The sequence below is a fragment of the Pezoporus flaviventris genome, unplaced genomic scaffold, assembly GCF_033815535.1.
Source record: "Pezoporus flaviventris isolate CSIRO_AGI_PZ_B2104156 unplaced genomic scaffold, CSIRO_AGI_Pfla_v1 ptg000029l, whole genome shotgun sequence".
Taxonomy (NCBI): Eukaryota; Metazoa; Chordata; class Aves; order Psittaciformes; family Psittacidae; genus Pezoporus; species Pezoporus flaviventris.
The window spans coordinates 9,855,216-9,874,562 of record NW_026892577.1 but is presented as its reverse complement, the minus strand read 5'-3'; the positions used below and the strand labels follow the sequence as shown (position 1 = coordinate 9,874,562).

General features: G+C 44.0%; 1 protein-coding gene across 4 annotated transcripts in view; it reads left to right on the top strand.

The window, feature by feature from the left end:
* Positions 1-19,347, top strand: part of NEURL1 (neuralized E3 ubiquitin protein ligase 1) — a 159,307-nt gene that overhangs the window by 58,666 nt on the left and 81,294 nt on the right. The window contains exon 1 of one of the 4 annotated variants that reach the window (XM_061458839.1): positions 10,745-10,868. The exons of 2 other annotated variants lie outside the window; for them this stretch is intronic. In XM_061458839.1, coding sequence (XP_061314823.1) covers positions 10,862-10,868 — 7 coding nt within the window. In that variant the 5' untranslated portion in view covers positions 10,745-10,861. Of the gene's footprint in view, positions 1-10,744; positions 10,869-11,267; positions 11,432-19,347 lie in introns of those variants that run through there. One more of the 4 variants, XM_061458838.1, reaches the window with a different exon arrangement.

Here is a 19,347-nt window from a genome sequence, read left to right as displayed (position 1 = left end):
GTCTTTAACAAACACAGTTCTCAGAATGGGACCTAACCCCAGATTTGACTGCCCTGAAAAGCTGGAGCTGGATCTAGTTGTGGTCTCTTGATAATGCTTTGCTCCTTACCCAAAGGTTATCTGAGGTTAGTGGGAGATGATCCACCTGATCCCCAGTTCCTCATGTCTTCCTTCTGCTGTTTCCCAGTGCAGGTCTGTCGCCTGCATGACTAAGTATCCCTAGGTTCTGATGTGATAGTCCAAGGCCTGTTTCTCTGTTCTGCCTTATCTTCATTACGTGTTCTGTGCTCAGAAAGATAATAATTTCTGAATACCAAGCTTTCCATAGTGACTGCTCAGCAGCCATCACATGATCTTCAAGATACAAGGCCAGCTGCTTTCATTTATACTGGATAAGATGCTGGCCTCTGAGGCTTATATGATTAGTTCTCAAACATTAATAATTTAGAGAAATATTTTGCCTTTTACATTCCAAGAAGTGAAGTTTATGAGGGCTACTTCTATAACAAATTATTTACAACAAATTTTACCCAAATTCTTTTCCATTCTTGAGCGTGCATCTTAATCTCTATGTTGTATTTTTATCTTTTTGCCTCTCATATGTTCTTGTTTTGTGCCTTTATAGATTCAGCATGGCTCTCCAAATGGAAAATCTCTTTCTAAATATGACTCAGCATAACCAGCCTTTACAAGGTTTAAAACTCTTCAGATTATGACACCTTCATACTGTGAAAATGGAAGTTTAAAATCATCTGCTGCCTATAGTACATTATTTATCTCATAGGCTATTAACTACAGCAATTTGTATGAGTCTAATGTAGCAAATGTCAGATGTTGTTTTCGTTTCTGCTTTTATTTTGCTTCATTGGCAAAATTCTTATTGATTTCAGTTGTGGCAGATTAAGCCGCGCATATGTTTCATTTTCATGAGCCAGCAAAAATGTATTTCCCTCTTTATTGTGCCCATCTCCTCTCCTGTAAATATTTCTGCACATCTTTACAAAACTCTCCCACTCAAATTTTGGCATCTTCCAAGTCTCCTTCCTCAGCTCACATTGTCTAAATCCCAAGTATTTGCTCAGACTGTGGCCTTACCCAGGTAAGTGTCCATCCCGGCTGTGTGATAGAGAGACTGCTTCTGTTTGCTAGGAGGTGAAACAAGGTATTGAATAACAATGTTTTTCTGTGTCACCTGAGTTTTGAGGTCAGACTGTTAGGTGTTTTGCAGGCTTGAAAAGCAGCAGATTGCTAAATGGTATCAGCAGTATACAGTAGATTGTGGGGAAAGAAGTACAAGCTTCTGATATTTAGGTTTGCCTGAACAATATCCAGAATGGAATGATTAGCAAGGAAACTCTGTTTCTGAGCATCCAGGGGCAGACGGCTCCTTTCCATCCTCAACAAGAGCAACTGATTTGTAGGGGAGTTACTAGGGTCACTGTGGCATGGGTTGCCCACCTTTCATACATAAGATCTTAAATAAACCTCTGTCTTGACAGGTGGTAACTGGGGTTTGTCTTGATGATCTGTGAAAACCACAAACTCCTAGGACATGGATCTTGAGTAGACTTCTAACTGTTAAAAAGACCATTATCTGAAATAACATAACGTCCATGTAATGTACAGGCCTGTCCTGCTAACAGTGAACATGCAGAGATACTAATCTCTTATGCCTATGTATAATGTTCCCATCTTAATCTAGATGGATGGAAAAGACTTATACTTCTAAGCTACTCTACATTAATGAAAAACATTCTTCTCTCCTGTCCCCCAAACACACTCTGCAGCTGCAGGGAAAATAGTCTCTGAAGTGGGAGTGAGACCACAGTCAGAGCTTGAAGAGGTCTTGGAAATCTCAGTGGACTGCGTACACTCTATGTGAATTAGAAGTGAATCACAGTGCAGTTTGATAAAGATCTGGTTGAAGCTGGGGAGCACTGAGCATCAACTGTCCGTGCTTTCTCTTTGGAGGTTAAGCCTGAGTGAGACTCAAGTAGGGATTCCCTTGGAAAGAGCATCAGTCTTCTATAGTCAAGGACATACTGCTGCCACCAAAGCTTTGGTATTGGCTCCTAAAGTTACAAGGCAGGATGTCTGAAAACGTCCACTTCTGCCCTGACAGGTCAGAAACATTGGCAAAGAGTGTGGTGGCTGATCTACCCCGAGAGAAACATGCAAATTTGTTTTCAACAGAGCAGCCTAGTTGTACACTTGGTGTAAGCCTGATTAAAGACCGTACATGCATTATTAAGTCTGTTGTTACAACTGTGTTGCTAAAGCTGTTGAATATAGGCATTTTTTCTGTGTGGTTACAAAAAGCTAAAGTGACAAAAGTTGTCATAGTCGACATGTAGCTGCACAGGTAAAAATGCTTTTGTGCAGATAAAACATCTCCAGGACATAAGAACATCTGAGTTAAGATGACCTGATAGGGAAGGAGAGACACTCTTTGTCGTAAATGATGTCATTGCTGATTTTTACCACCCTGGGGTATGGCTCACGGGTCACCTTGAGAAAGCAAACAACTGCTCAGAAAAGCTTAGGGTTTTTGAGTCATCCTGTGGAGCATACACTTTGGTCCTAATAAACATTATTTATACCTCATTGAAACTCAACTTCTTTGGTTCTAATTCTGTGTAGGAATCACAAACATTATTTTTAGATCCTCATGCTGAATGGAGTTCAGATGCATTTTATCTGCTCAGTGACCAGTTGTGCTGGGGTCATATTCTGCCTATTATTAGGAATACGTGAATTTAATAAAATCTCTAGTTTTTATACAAGCAAACTGTGTTTTTGTTTCTCAGATAGGTATGATTTCACCTATACAATTTCTGTATTCAAGACATTTTCTCGTGTTTCACCAAACCCAAATGCTAGTTTGGGAGACCGAAAGAAGGGTGGGAAGAAGCAGAATCTAAGTAAAACATATGTTGAATGGGAAAAAAGTCAGTCATCCTGGGTTCTGGGCCTGTGATTATTTCCACATGCCTGGACTGTATCGCTGTGCTGTGTGCCATTAATGTCATTAGATGCTTTATGCCAGAGTGGATTTTTTGCACATGCTGATGAGATTGCAGGACTGGGACCTTGATGAGTAAATGCTGCCAGTGCTGTATTGGCACCATGAGGGTGCATGCTGCACATGGATGTCTGCACCCTTCCAAGCCCCTTCTTGTGCTGTGTGTGTGATCACTTGCCCAGCCAGCCCAGGAGTTCCCTTAGTGCTGCTAACTGCCTAGCTGGTTAAACCACCCTCAGGCCGCAGAGTTTGTCCTCAGCCCTTTCTAAGAAAAGCAAACAAGAAGACTGGGCAATCAACCCTCACCTTGTAAAAATGGGTATTTTTAACTGATGCTTGATGCTGGAAGAAGACGTAGTTAAAAACAAGCTTAATGTTCCTATTCAGAGGTGCCTGTGTGCTGGGAAGAAATGCCAGCCCTTCCCCTTGTTTTTGTTGGGGTTGGTTTGTGAGAACATGAGACCTTGGGAGCCATTGCCATTCCCTTTGGTTCCTGGTGAAAGGAAAAGAGATTTGATTGCTCCCTCCAGATAAAAACACAGAGGATTCTTTTCCCTTTTCTTTGCTTTTTTTGTTGTTGTTTGAGCCTGCCAGATTGGTCTGCTCTCTGCTCTCCAAGTGCGTAGGCGGCGCAGAAGAGGATGCTGAGACAAAGAATGAGGGAGGGACGAAAGAGAAGTGAAAAAGACCTTTGGATTGGAGGCACAGTGTATGGGAAGAAGAGAAGCAATGGCAGAGGCAGCTCTGTTTTGGTTTGCAAAAGTTTGCAGCAGATCAGATGAAGCTGTGGTAGGTCAGAGACACTCAGTCTACATGCTGTAGTGATGAATATATCAGCATGTCTTAGATCTTAGGCATACAGGCATTTTTCTGTGTTTGTGGTAATTTTATGAAGCTCATGTCCTATTGATATCTGATCCCTCCTGGAAATCGGGATGTTGGATAGAGGAGAATATGACCATTGCTCTACTCAGTACAGTATCTGCATTTTACATTCATCTGCTTTGTGCTGTGATAATGTAGGTCCAAAACAAGTGGCATTTTGTGAAGGTAAGGCTCGGGTTGTTTTTGTACTGATTAAATCCTGTTTTCCTGAATTGAAGAACCAAAACTCATTTCTCATTCCAATAATAGCTGCCACCAGTCGACCGCATCTGGCTTGTGCTCTTTCATGATACTTTTGTGAGACCAAATTACATGTAAAATGTCTTCTGAGTAATAGCAGAAAGGCGTTTAAAGATATAACAATGGAGGAAAGGTAAAATTCAGATATAGCTTGAAAAGCCACCTCTTGGGGAGGTACAAGACAGCAGTATCTGGTGAGGAGAGCAGGAGGCTGGAGAAGAGGGACCAACAGATGAACAGAGGGAGTGGGAAAGGCCAACTCATGTAACAGGTGTTACATGATTTATTTTGTATTTATACCTGCAAGATTCGTCTTGCCTGAGCTGGAAAATTCAACCTTGCCATATGTTTTGCCCTTGGAGTGTATGACTTCCAGCTCCGTTGGTACCTTGAAGTTTAATGTAAAAGAGCTTGCGAAAGCAGCCCTAGAAAGGCAAGTTTTGTAAATCAACCCCATTTCCTGTAGGATAGCCCTGTAGCAGGAGGCAGGGAAGTTTTGGAGTGAGAAGGGGTGCAGGGGAGCCAGTCCTGTAGGACTTAAGGACTTTATTCTGCAACCCCAGGAACCTTTCCAAACCCAGGCTTGGGTTGTGGGTGCACATGCTGGGGTATGCTGTCTCGTGGATGTGCGGCGTGGTCCTGCCTGCCCATCCTGCTCTTCCAGATGATTTATTTTGGCCCATGCTGCCCTTCACCACCCTCTCTGAAGGACTTTCTACAGGATAATAAAAAGGTGTTTCTCTGCTGGGCTAATATTTACATCACAAACACATATGGTGCCTTTGCTTGGTTACAAACATCAGTGCATGCAAGTGAGAGGCTTTCCTCAAAAAGGGTGGGACAGGAAACAGAGGTTATTCTCTCCTGTTACTGTATTTACTGAGAAAACCCTTTAGAAATTACACTTCTACGTTGAGGGAACATTATTAAGATTACAAAGTCAAGCTCCCAAAGCATGCTGGAGTGGAGATTGCCTATCTAACCTTCATTTGCCCCTGGTGCCAGTGCTTTCTGATTACCTTATTTACCTCTTTGGTTTCACAGAGCTCCTGCCTGTGCTCTTTACAGAGGGCATTGAAAGAACATTGTTAGAAAGAATTAACCCATTGTTCCTATGGTCCTCTTTTAACTTTTTGCAAAGCCTCAAAATACACTTCTTTAGCTCAGGTGGAGGCATCACTTCTTCCTACAGCAATATTGTGGAAAAAAAAAGTGTTGTTTGCTCAACAGTCACATGTTAAATGGAAAATGCCATAAAAATGCTGATGATTCCAGCTGGTAATTTCATTTTTCAGTGCAGAGTTTGCATGTTGCCTATGATAAAGTGTGAATGAGTTACTTGTATTATGTGAAATGTAAATACATTGTACCAGTATTCCCTGTAGCTCTTTGTGGAAAAGTACTATGCTCGTATAGCTAAAGGCTGTCGTAGTGCCTTATCACATGGGATGGTACTGTTCAAAGTTTCCAGAAGTTTAATAACCCCAGAAATGGGCTTTAAAGAAGAGATTTCTCACCCTTGCTGGTGCTGTGCTGTGCCCCCAGCCAGAGTAAAGATATTCATATGAAACTAAAGAAAATTGTTGCTTTAAGATAGAAACTTTAGTTTTCTTTCTGATTCTTATGCTTGTTCTGATAGCAAGTCGGCTTCCTTGAGTGAATGTTATAAATCAGCATTTTATTTCTTTTTAATTATTTATTAATTATTATTTATTTATTTTTAATTACAAGGATTCTTTTATCTTTGTTTTCCATTATCCTAAGATCTTTTGACTCTTCTGCTTGAAGAGTTAGTCTGAAATGGCAGCAAGAGGCTAAGTTATTCATGTTAATTTAGCATATAAATGAAGGCCAGAACTGGAGGCATTTGAAGGCTCAGTTGATGTCATGCATAGCATGAGGCTTTCCCACAGGAACGGTCTTTTGGCAGAGTCCAGGTGATCTTGCCCCAAAGCAGGCACAGGTTTTCTGTATTATCTGAATGCTACTTTTCAGAAATGCTATTTAGTCCAAGGCAATGCTTTATGGCAAGGCACGTCTTACACTGAATTGTCATTTTCAGTCTCCGCTACTGAGTTTTCTCAATAGATTATCCCAAAAGTATTCAAGGAGGAGGGGCACTCTTGGCTTCTGGAGCATTAATTTCTTTCCTGACACCTTCATGCATGGAGTCACTGTTTTTGAAGATAAACCCAGCTTCCAGTGGGGGCTTGCAAGCATCATTCACATTGCTGATAGAAAAACATTGTGCAACTTGGCCTAAGGTCAGTTCAGTTCCTTGGCTTGGAATTCCTTCTTCTTGCTCAGCCTCCTGCCCCTTTCCAGCACCGCTGTTCCCCACTTCTGATCCTGCAGATGGTAGCACAGGAGGTCAGGATAAAACATGGAGTGTTGGCAGGGCCAGGGTTAAGCCTGTGCCAGCTTTGGCTTTACATGAAGAGGCGCTGAAGCCCCCAAGCAGTTACATGAGACCTCAGGGTCACCTATCCCTGCTGTCCCCTCTTCACCTAATCAGTTTGCATCCTGGACATCCATTACAACACCTTGCTGATGTCTTCATTGCCCTACCAAGAGGCAAGCTGCGCAGCTGCAGCTCCTGTCACTGAAGCAAACACAACTGATGTCTCATTTATGCTGAGTGCAAATGTGAGGTGGATATTCACGTAAAGATTTTCCCTGTCCTTAAATTCCCCTTCCTGCTGTTCCTGCAGAGAATTCCACCAGAGTAACTGAATGCCTGCGGTAGCAGTCATGGTGCTGTAGTTTGTAGGTTTGAGTGGTCATTTCGATTTTAAGAATTTCAGCCAGGATTTGGATTTCCTTTGACTTACACGTTGAGAATGTGGCTTTCATCCAGAGTTGCAGCTTTATAGTAATGCTTAATAATGACGTAGAATCATAGAATAGTTAGGGTTGGAAAGGACCTTAAGATCACCTAGTTCCACCCCCCTGCCAACTCAATATATTCTCAGATGCCTGCATAAACATTAATCAGCATACCTTTTGCTAGGGCAGTATCTGTACCCTTGCATTACAGATACAGAATTGGAAGTAGAGACATGTCTTTCATCTAAACCTCCTCCATTAATGCCAATAAATTAATATCAAAAGGATGCATAGAATGCAAGATTTCCTAGCTCTGGCCCCTGTTTCTTGTGCACTAGCATGCTGGTGAGATATTTTCTTTTGGATGCTTTACTGCTGAGTTCTCAACATCATTTTTTCTTTGGAGTTACAGTGGCAGAGATTCGTGGAGGAAATCTGCTTTTGGTACAGGTGAAGTGTCCTCCCCCTAATAGCAGTCAGAGAATTGTGCTGAGAAAAGACCTGAGAATGAATTCCCCTAAATTCTCCCATCTTCCCAGATGAGAGTGAAAAAAGACAATTTCTAATCACTCTCTTACCATAAAGTCAAGTGCAAGTGGTAATAGAGAAACTGAGAGCACCTTTTTAAACATAAATATCGTTAAAAGAAGATTCCCTGCTCTTGGCAAGTATCTGATTTCCACAGTTCCCTCCTTTTCCCCATACTGATATTCAAGGAAGCTTTTCCAACCCTTTCTTTAAGGGGAGGTCTCTAAAATCAGCACCATTAAAATCCCCATCAAGAGAGGGTTTATTGCTTGTTTCGTCTTGCTTGTGAAGAGTAAATTCCAATTCTCCATAGACCCAAATACACTCCCAAAAGAGTTTTAGTTGTGTGAGGCTCACATGAACTGGAATTCCGTTTTCCTGGCCTTGCCTGTGTATTGTGTAATCTTTTCCTCGATCTCCATGAGATGGATTCTTCATCCTCTCTTTTCCTGTTTCTTTGTACCTTTTTCTGTGTCTCCCCCTGTGCAAAGCATGTCTATGCAGAACTGGTTTTCCCTGCCAAGGTCCCCTGCAGGTATCTTTGTTGCTTTCCCCCAGTTGGGGTGGAATGTGCTGTTTGGCTGTGTAGGAATGTTTTTTCCCAGACCGTGGTGGATCTCCAACCTCCTCCTTCCTTGACTGCTAGTCTTCTAGCCAGGACACCAGGGAAGCAATGAAGGTATTTGTGGCCCCATGACTTCATACCCAAACCTGCTGCCTAATGTGCAGGGCTGGGGGTTTTATCCCATGAGGAATGAAGAACGTGCCCTCTTGTTTGCTCAAGGCCACTTGGAAAGATCCAAGGTTTTAGTCTAATATGCAGCCTGATGACCGTGAATCTATCTACAGAAGCCTTTTGCAGCCTCAGCATCCTACTCTTGCAGTTAATAAGTATATTTAGCAAGATCAGACACTGCCCCAAAATAGTCCTGCAGCAGATTCCTACTGGCTTGGACAGCAGCACTGCTGGAGTTTGCTGGATGCTGTTCACAAATGGGAATGGATTTAGGGGCTGGGATTCTGCTGGGTCCAGCCCTTATACCTTTGTCAGTGATTTTGAAGGGAGCACAAATGGGGATGATATTGATTTTTTAAACTTGATGCCAAACTGGGAGGCCTTGCCTATATTGGCAAGGGCAAAGAAATACCCTAAGGGGACCTAGAGGTATCAGCAGAGAACTGTAAAATAAGAACTGTGTTGTAGATCGGTTCTCTCTGTCTAGAAAAAAAATCAGAAACACAAAAGACTGAAAAGGAATTTGGCAAAGGGCAAGGTTTGAAATGGACTTGGAGGTGATGAGAACAAATCAGGAGTAGGTTTCAGCATGACATGGCTGTGAAGGAAAGATTTACCATATGGCAGATAATCCTGGAGGAATTATCATGCAACAGGGCAGACAGGCTGTTTGACTACCATGGATGGCCTTGTGGGACTATGTCCCCCAGGAGCTGCTCCACAGCAGTGGGGGAAGTGCAGGAGAGGGGATGCTGGATTTTTTTCCGAAAGAAAGAAAAAAAAAAAGAAAGTAAAGAAACCACCAATTTTAAAATTAATTGAAATTGTCATTTTCTGCCAAACGGGATGACTCATTTTGGCAGTTTGCCCTCTTGAACCTCTCCCTCAGACAAACAAACAAAGCCAATAAGTTGCAAAAAATAATCTGAAAAGATAACAATCCAAAATTTTCCTTTTGGTATATTCAAAACAAAGGGCTTAATGGTGTTTTTTTTTTTTTATTGTTTGTTTTTTTTTTTAAGACATCATTTCAGAGCTGGATTCAATGACCATAACTTGAAAAAATGAGGTAAAAATAACTCTGAAAATAAAATGCTTCATTTTGAGTTAAAGAAACATTTTGTTCAGTGAGACGCACAAAGCATTCGGTTTTGGGCCCACATGAAATGATATTTTTTTTTCCTAGCAATCTCTTGGTTGAGGCAGTGAACCAAGAAGTCAATTATCCACAGAGCTGTAGCAAGGTTAAGGTAAAGATGGAAAGCAGAGCTGAAATGAGGAACTGAGGGAGAACGTCCAAGTCAATCTCCATTCCTCCAAGTGAAATGTGGTGGTTGATGGTGCAAGTGCCCAGACCCTGTGCCGTCACCTGAGCGTGTGGGCTGCCTGCCATGAGACATAACAGGCAATGTCCTTGTGGCATCCGTGGGAGCAGAGCAGGGTGCTGTGATCCAAGAGATGTCCTGAAGCTGCTGGGGTGTGGGGACCATGCTGTAGTGCTCCTAGGGATGTCTTCACCATGCACCGCTGCTGCTGTAAATGCAGCATCATTTGGAAAGGGGGGGGGGGGGTGGGGGTGGGGAATAGAAGGGAAAAAAAAAAAAAGGAATTCTTCTGCCAAGAAACTGCCATAAGCTCTGCAGAGTGTGACTTTGGGCAGTGAGGAGCAGAGCAGGCTCAGCTAGGGAAGAGCTGCTGCCTGGCTCTGGAGTCCAGGTGCAAGCTGCCTTGGCTGGGCAAACAGGAGCTGGTGGGTGAGCTTGTAGTTGTGCCTGGCTGCTGCTGGGGGCTTGGGAGGAGTTCCTCTGCCAGGTTGGAAAAGCTGGGTACAGCTTTCCTCACGCACGCAGCGTTAGAGCGAACACCCTGCTTTTCGGCTTGGGCTTTTTTTGCACCTGCATTTTTATTTTTTTCTCTCCAGAAGTGCTGAGACCTCAGCACCCAGCCACCCTAAGCAATAACCTTTACAACACAGGCAAGAGAAAATCTTATTTCGTGACTTGGCTGAGTCGAGGCAGTAGGATGACAGGATTTGCCCAGCACCATGGTAAGAGTTGGGAGGCAGAGCTCCACTCGTGGCTGCAGAAGTTTGACTCCCGCTCCGTTGAGGAGTAAAGAGCAACTGCGGAGTGGCATAAAGATGCATGAGCTAGTTTTAAACTGGGGTATACCGCTGCTGGCTGTGGCAGCTCGGTGCCTGCTGAATTAATTTACCCTTAGAGCAGTGGATAAGAGAGAGGCAGGGAGGTGTGAGTGTGGGCAGGGGCGCGCGGTGCTGGAGATGGAGAGGAGGGAACGAGCAAGTTCCTGCATGAGCTGTGGGGTGCAAAGAGGAACCGAGGGACCAGCCCTGACTGTGGTACCCTGCACACCTCCCTGCACCACCCTCGGCATCCCCCTGCTTTTAATAATGCTGGCCATTATCCATTGGCAGAGGTAATGAGCTGGAGAGCAGGAAGCATTGTATGTGGGCTGAGCATGCAAGCCTCGCACAGAAAGAGTTTAGGGGGGGTAATGTTTTCATTATTACAGTCCGTGGCGAGCCATTCTGCATTTCAAGCACTTTGCCATTAAGTAATTCATAATTTACCAGCAGAGGCCAGTTTGAAGACTCTGGTGCGGTGATGTCTGGTAATACTTTTTGTTTTTACTTTGATTCTTTTTCCCCACTCTAGTGCACTCCAGGGCTTTGCACTGGGATACCAGCCCCTGGGGAGTGAAAGTTTCAAATGGCCCAAGCTGTTTGATTTTCTAAACGAGTTCTTGCATTTCTTTCCCCGTGGAGCTGGCAGCGCCTCCTGCTTTGCCCGTGATGTTGCCAAGGCGCCCGGTACCGCCGCGTTTTGAGTCCCCTCCGGCAGCACCGCTGGCGGTGGCACCGCGGGTGGATGCCGCTGCCGACCGCGGTCCGCTCCGCGGGACGGTGCGTGCGGGGGGCGGGGGGCCACGCCGCACGGATGGAAGGCCGGCAGCTATTTCAGGAAGCCGCGAAGTCTCCTCCTTCTTATGTAAATAAACATGACAGCTCGCAGCGCCGGTGCCGCGGCGGGAGGCGCGGGAGTGGGTGGCTGCGGCCGGCGCGGGGCAGCGGCTCCCGCCTGGGCCGGTGGCTGCGGGAAGGGAACAGCCGCCGGTGGCGGCCCCGCAGGACTGCGTGGCCATGGGCGGGCAGGTGACGAGGAGCCTGCTCTACGGTAAGGACCGGGGCAGCGGGCAGGGCAAGGTGCGGCGAGGTGATGCGGCTGTGTCAGCCCCGTCCTCCCGAGCATCCCGCGGCGGAGAGCGGCCGGCGGGAGGCAGCCGGGCTGGGGTGCGCTGGGCTCGCTGGGGTGCCAGGGACGAGGGATGAGCACCTGTCTGCACAGCGCTGGCGGGTTGCGGGTAGGTGGCAGGGGCGAAAAGAAAGTAACCGTAAGTGTGTGCATGTCTGACAGCTCCCACGGGGAAAAAACAGCTAAGCAATGGTAGGGGTTACTGCGGGGCGGCTGAGCAGGCTCTCCAAGCCTTATTCTTCTTTTCCACCAGCAGTTTCTTCTTAACACCACTCTGGTGTATTTCGTTTTAAATTGATAAGGTCTGGGATGAGCGCTGGTTTGAATTGGCTGATATTAGACACAGCTAAAGCCATTAAGTGCAGCATGCTCGTTGCGTTTGCGGTGTAAAAGAGGGGGAGCTGGAAAGGGACTGGAATATGCTGCACAAGCCAATGCTACACCAGGATTTGAATCTACAGAGAATGAGCAATACTAGCCATGTCCCTGCCTGTGGAAATCTCATGCCATAAATACTTCTGTGAGAATACTGCACTCCTTTAATATTAAACTTGCCTATTGCTCTGAGTTGTTCTGTTTAACTTTGGACATAGTAAATGTGTCAGTGCAGTATGAATGTATTTTCAGAGACACTTCCTTCTTACAATAGTAAACATAGTTATGAAAGATGCAGGTAAAGCTTCCTGTGGGCTTGAAGTATCTTGTATCCTTTCTTTGAATAAAGATGCATGAGGTCTATAGGCTTAGGCTGTAAGTTACAGTCCTGATTCTTCTCATGTTTTCCACAAAATCCAAACCCTACAGTTTAAGGAACAAATGGGTATAGGAAGTAGATGACTTTCATCCTAAAGACATTGAGCAAGCACGCCTCAATAGAGATTGCTATTTGTTTATTGTTTGTGCTCTGAAGTTCCTGTGGCCAGACCTTATTTCTTTTGTAAACTCACGATATACATACAATATATGCAGAACAACAGTACTGTTGTGTCAACGTAAAAACCAAGATCTCTGGCTGTTGTCTTGCGATTGTAAGTGCCTTTACCCCTTTGAAGCATTATTTGAATGAATTTGAAAAAAAAAAACAACCCAAACCTGGCTGGGAAAGAATAACAGTTGTACATGGTTCCTGTGTGTGCCAGGGACTTGGCATTCCTGCTGGGGCTTTCTCCTGCCTGCAGCCGGCAGTGCACTGCACAGTAATCCTGCAACTTCTGCCTTTCAGTGGTTCTACTCCAGCAAGCGTGTTTCTCTAGTTTTTGCTTTGTTGGGAGAGGGAGAGAAGTGAGGAGATGTGGGTAATGAACTCAAATTTCCCTTTTCATACGGAGGGGATACAGGCTGTGTTATATTCAGAGGTGAGCCGCTCTGTGTTTAGCACAGCAATGCTTTAAAAAAAAAAATGGACATGCATTATAATTTAAATAAATAAATAATAAAAAGTCATGCAACAAAGCACATTTAATAAAACCAGACTGCATCTGCACTTGTGGTTTGTCTCTGGCTACTGTTCCTCCAGTTCTGTCTTTCTGTTGAATATTTCTGTTTCAGATGTGTCTCAAAATAGTCAGGGAAAGAGCACAGAAACCTTATCCATTTCTCTGAAGAAAAATTGAAACTCAAAGTAAAACTACTGAAAGGAGTTGTATTAACAGCTCTGGGGGTTGGCATTCTTTCTTTTTAGAAAGCTGAGGTAAAGCATAAATTCATGTCCTCCAGAAATACCTGGTGACCTCTCCACGTTGCAAGGATGGGCTGGGATTTTCACAAGCTCCTATGTAATTTAACCTCACTGAAAATTAGCTCAGACAGGGAGATAGTGCATGTGCTGGCTGCTTGTGGCTCTGCTGAGCTGGTCCTAGGGAGGAAGTCGGTGTTGCCCCGATGTGTGCCAGGTCCCTGCCTCCTCTGGAGCCCACCCTGACCTTGGTGGGGTTGAAAAAGTAAATGGAGGGAGAAGATCCTGAAGTGGATGATGAGGGAGGCACTCCATCAAAAAAGCATAAAATCAGGGTGGTGATCTTTTAAAAGCTGTGGGTGCCCTAATGTGAGGACAGAGGTTTGTAGTGGTCAAGTGCAACCATATACAGACTGACATGATGAGGAACAGTTGACATCATTTACCCTCTTTGGCATAGGCACCTCTGAGTGAAAATGCTGCTTTTCCATTGTTACGGTGTCAGCACAAGGGGAGCCATGCTAGTCTGTCCTAATGATGGAGTTGGTGGGTGCTAAATGGGCCCTGAGTCACCTCAGGTAAAGTTTCCCATCTGATGGGACTGGGAGGAAAAATAAGCTTTGGACTATGGTCACTGAAGCATCAGTTGCCCGAGCTTCCCAGGAAAGACCCACCTCCAATGTCATTCCTTGCTAGCAAACAAATCCCAATGGGCTTCTGCCATGAAAGGCAGCACCTTTGTTTTGAAAAGGAGACATCTGGTGGCTTGACATGCTGGGACATGGGAGTTGGTCCTTCTCTCTGAAATGATGTGCAGTGTTGAAGCGCACTCATGAAGTCTCCATCTACGTTCTTGTGCTTGGTACTGTGATGGTCTCTGTTCCTCTTCCCTGTTCCTTCTTCCTTTCCCACCACCATCCACAGAAGTCCTTGGAATGCTTTCCAGAGCCCTCTATGCTAAGAGAATTTGAAATAGGAAGTTCAAAGGTAGCACAATCTTCGTGGGCAGGATGTTTACTTGCTATTTAAAAAGCTATATCTATACATGCAGTGTTCAGCAATATTTTAAACAGGAAATTTTAGTATGGTTGCTTGTGGTTCATCTGATTTCTTCAAGAATGACTACATATGATGAGTTTACTAAATACTTATATTAATCTACTTACTAGATAATAATGCTTGAAATGTATCTCCAATAGATGCATATGTCATATGTATGTTCTTATGTGTTTGAGTCAACTGTCACCTGCTGCAGTAGTTTTTAATTCCTCCTTATGGCTATGAGTGAGGTGCTATTTGCACCAAGATCCTATTCTTAATTTCATGAGTTTCTGTCTGAGAAAAAAAACCACCTGAGTACTTTTTATTTCTCTTTCACTCAGAACCAAACTAACACACAGCGATGGTTTAGCTAAGGAGACTGCTGTACTGCGCTGGGAGAGGGATTCAGTGTATGCATATGTGCAGAGGTTAGTGATTAACATGCACACATCTCTTCAGAGGGTTTTTGACTAGCTATAGTGTGCATAGTGGATTAATTCATGTTCAGGGGATATGTGAGCTTGAGCATACCTGCACATTTGCTCAATAACCTTCCCTCCTACAAGTCATAATTACTAATAAGTCCCTCATTGCAGAGCTTTGTTTTATCTTTGCTTTAATTGCATGTCACAGGCATCCATCAGTGTTTTGTGGCAGAATAATTTTTACAAGGAGCAGGAAAAAAGGTATCTTGGGCTACATTTTCCGAACTGTAATTGTATGGCATCGATGTAATTGAAAAGACGTTTCTAGTGAGAGGGCATCGGCTTTTTAGATTGGGAAGTGGTACTGATAGATGTGATTTTCAGTTTGAACGGCTGAGGTTTTAAGCTGCTTGCAGATAATGCTCCGTAAGTTGTGGATACAATATAAATAATGGTTCATTCGTCTTCGTGTGGTGTAGAGGCCCACATGAGTTTTGTGCATGGTCAGATTTCCCCCTTACCATGTGTATATAGGCCTGGTGAGCAATACAGCCACAGTTATGTGGTTGTGTTGAAAAAATGGAGAAAAAGCAGGAGTTCAGATGTAGCAGGGCTCTGTCTACTCTACATGGCAATAAGCTTTTGGGTGGCTGGCTGTATTCACTTAATCATTTCATCAGGATCTATTTGCCATAGACTTTCCTACATCTGGCTGGTCATTTATTCCTGGGCAAAGACAACTGGTGTTGTCCTTCCTCTGTGTTTTGTTATTCTGGAGAATAATTTCTGGGTCTTGCTCACACTTGTTGGTGGGAGATATGGGATATTCAGTTGCTGATACTCAGCCCTACAAAGAGCGGCTGAGCTGCTGCTGTAGGGCTTTGGGGAACAGCAGAGGGTGGAGGCCATTTCCCCAGTGTAAAATAGCTACTGTACTCAACTTCATTTATTCTTACATTGCACAATAGAGCCCTATTTTTAGCTTTCTTTTAATGCCTTGTAGTGTAGGGAATGGTATATCTATATGTAAATGCTGAAACCAGCCCTATGCTTTGTTTCTTATTTATTGCTTATACTGCGATAACTGTTCCAAATACCACATTTTACCCTTGCGATTAATATCACTAAGTAGCATTGCCCTCCAGTGCACGCTGCTGTACATATCTTTGAATTTAATATTGTCCATCTTCCTATACCTAACTCATAGAATCATAGAATGATCTGGGTTGGAAGAGACCTTAAAGATCATCTAGTTCCAACCCCTGCAAGTATCCCAGAAGAAATAAGAAGCAGCAATGGTGGAAATAATGAAGACCTGACAACATCAATCATAAGTGAGATTTCTTTGCAAATTAGTATTAATTTGTATTCTTATCATGTCAAAGTTATTGCCTAGATTTTGGAATAACTTCTTATTTGATGGCATGATGGGATCAGCCTCATTAGGGGTTTAACATCTACCATATTCTGCAGACAATTGCTTGTTAAGAACTAGTATGGGACTGTGGAGAAAAGGCTCTTTCTAAGCTCACTCTGCTTTCAGCACAATCGGTACATAGCCCTGAAAGCAAATGAGTACGTGTGTGTGTATGAGAAATGAATCCTGCTCAGGGTTGGATTAACTGGTGCAGAAGACTCAGGGCAAGGTGCCAAAGCAGAGTTGGCATTTGCTAAAAGTGGGGCTCCCAGAGATTATTTCGATTCATGCCTCTGACCTGTGGGTCATCTGCCAGTGTCCCAAGGTGGTTGATAGTAAAGTGTATTGACTGCTGACAGCACTTCTGAAAATGAAGTGTGTAGTACCTCTGTATGTAGAGATTTTATGGGTAACCATCTTTATGCTTGAAAACTGTTCTATTTATTGTGAAAGGCAAATGAGTTTTTCATTAGTTGTGGCAGTATTTGACTGTAGGGGTCTTGCTACATGTGGTGAGAGCAAAGAGCTCTCGTTTTGTCCTTTGCTTTCATGACATTTTCCTGCTAGCTTTTCTGTGTCAAGTTGATGCTCTGCTCTGGTGGAACTTAGGGACTGCATGTTGTTTGTCAGATTTTTGTTGTTTTACTTTGTCTTCTTTTTGACTGATCCTCTCCCTTCTTGATGTGAAAGCGTCCTTACCTCTGATCCTTCTTCACCTCTTCCTTATCGAACTCCTGTTTTCTTAAGAATTATGGGTGACATGTTTAACTATCATTCAACTAATTTAGAGGTAGTAGTTGTCTGTTCAGGAAGGTTTGCAGGATCCCTTGACATAACCTAGGGAGTCATTTGCATGCTTAATCAGAACAAGTACTCTTGCAGCCAGAAGGTTAATGTTGTTAACAGTATAAAACTGATTTGATAAACAAATATAATTACCATTGCTGACATCTAGCAGGGATTAAGAAGAGGCGGCCTCTAGACATATAATCTCAAAATTGATAGGGCTGCTTTCTTTTTATTAAGGAATTTTGCATTAATGATATCCATACATGCGGAGAGTGTTGCATTGTCAATCTAAAAATGCATTAACCCTGAAGGAAAGGGAGTTTCCTGAAAAGTGAAAGCAAAGCAAAAATTGGTCCTGATAGATTGCGCTCAGGAATCGACAGGGATTACTGATGGCACAGCAGGCTACTGAGCTGGAGGTCAGGGGAGATCTTGCCTTCCAGAAGCTAAATACGAACGTGGCTGCCAGCCACAAGCCTTGCGGTGTGAGTGCCCACAGTCAGAGCATATGCTGCAGCCCTGCGTGTTGCTGTGCTTTGCTCTGCGGTTCATCCCTATTAGTGTTGTTGTCTGTTCATTATTCTCCCTGTCTATCTCCCTCTAGATCAGTGTTTTGCTTTGAAAACGTATTTATCTGAGTGAAGCTGGTCTGAAATGGATGAGAGCCACCTTGTCTGTAGCTCTTGTGGAGCTGATCTCACCTAGTCTCACTGGTATTTCTGTTCCTTGATTCTGTCCTTGATTGTCTCTTAAAGGGACACTCTAATTTGCTGACGTTAAAAATTACATTCAAGATGACTGCAGTTGATGGGGCTGGGGAGAGGAGTCCTTTGGTTTATCTGAGATTTACTGTGAGTCCAACAGCACAGCAAAAGGGGTGGGCTCAGAGAGAGCATTGGTGATTGATGAGATGCATGAACATATTTTTCCTGTTAGAAATGTTGATAGGAATTTTATTTAAAAAAAATGGGAAATAGTAAAGAGGAGCTATAATAAAAACCATATATATTCACGAGCATGATACAGAATGTAAACACTGTGCTTCTGCTTGCCTCCCTCCCAACAGCCAGTGTCAGCAGAAATCTGGAATTCTCGATCTCTCCATTGAGTTAAAATCACCTTTTTGTGAGAAGCCTTTGTGATAAACCAAGGCCCCTTGCTATGAAAATCAGCTGCTTTTTGTGGTTCAGTTTACATCTTTTTCTGCCTATACAGGTAAATGCAGAGTGGAAGCATCAAGTGACGCTGCGTACCCATAGTCTGAATTTGCCCAGTCATGTTGTACCTGATGTGGCAGTTCTGCATAGGGTCAGAGTGAGGCTGGTCCTGGTCCACATGAGGTGACCTACCCAGGTTTAGCCCCGAGGGCTCAAGAAGCTGCTCAGAGCAGGCTTTGTTGATGAAGCCTGGAGAACAGAAAAGAACCCAACACTTGTCCCAGGCAGGACGGATGTGCAGTGACCTCTGTAAAATTTGCCTTGATAGAAGAGGCTGGTCTTGTTTCTGACTACCATTGGAGATAAATAATCATGGACTGAAGCACACAAAGACCTAACATGACAGTGCCTACAGCTGACTTGCAGATGGATCAGTGGGACTCTGAAAATGCTGGTTTAGTGTTGCTAAACAGGTGAAGTCTTTGGGTTGCTTGCTGTGATTTCATGAAGCTTTCTCTGGCTGACACTCATATTTTCTCTGTGATAGACCTTGCTGTGCAGCCGTTTGGCACCTCACGGATGCAACATTGGAAGATCTTAGCCAATAGACCGGTCAGTGAAACCAGGACCTGCTGTGAGATCCCAGGGGAGGGCTGAAAATATGTTTTTCAAGGAGCTGTGAGGCTTGTGGCCTGGCTTAAGCAGAGCACCGGAGGATGGAACCTCAAAAGCAGTGTCCGTTGAGCTGGGAGGTGGTTTGAAGGAAACATGTGCCTTTGTTTGAGTTGCCCCTTGTCAGGTCTGGAGGTTGGTTTTGATTGTTTGTTCTTTTTTGACTCGGACTCCTGCAAGAGCCTTTTCTTCTTCTGTTTCTTGCAGTGCTTCCTAGCAACTGAGCCCTTTGTGTGCTTTTCAAAGTTCAAGTGGACCTCAGGCTGCTGCAAGTCCCAGGCCTGTTATCAGGCAAAGGGAAGCTGTGTAGCCTGGAGGAGGGTAGATGGGTTTGAGCCTGGAAGAGCTCTTTCACCTGCATAGAGGAGGCTTCCACCTGTAAAGCAAGGATGGGGAATGTGCTGTGCAGAGTTCTCGTGCGATGCTACCTCCTGCTCACAAGCATAGAGGGGGAATTGAGCCATAAACCACACTGTGGCACACAAAGAAGCCATTTTAATTTCAGTCTCTGCTGGAAGCACCACATGGAAAAGAAAATGTGATCAGTATAAAAAGAAATGTTTATGTTCCTAGGAGCAGAGGCCTCCCAAACAACTAACATCTCTTGACAAACTGCTGTTTAAAATGCAAGTGGTTTAAGTGCTGCAGCTCAACAGGCATTC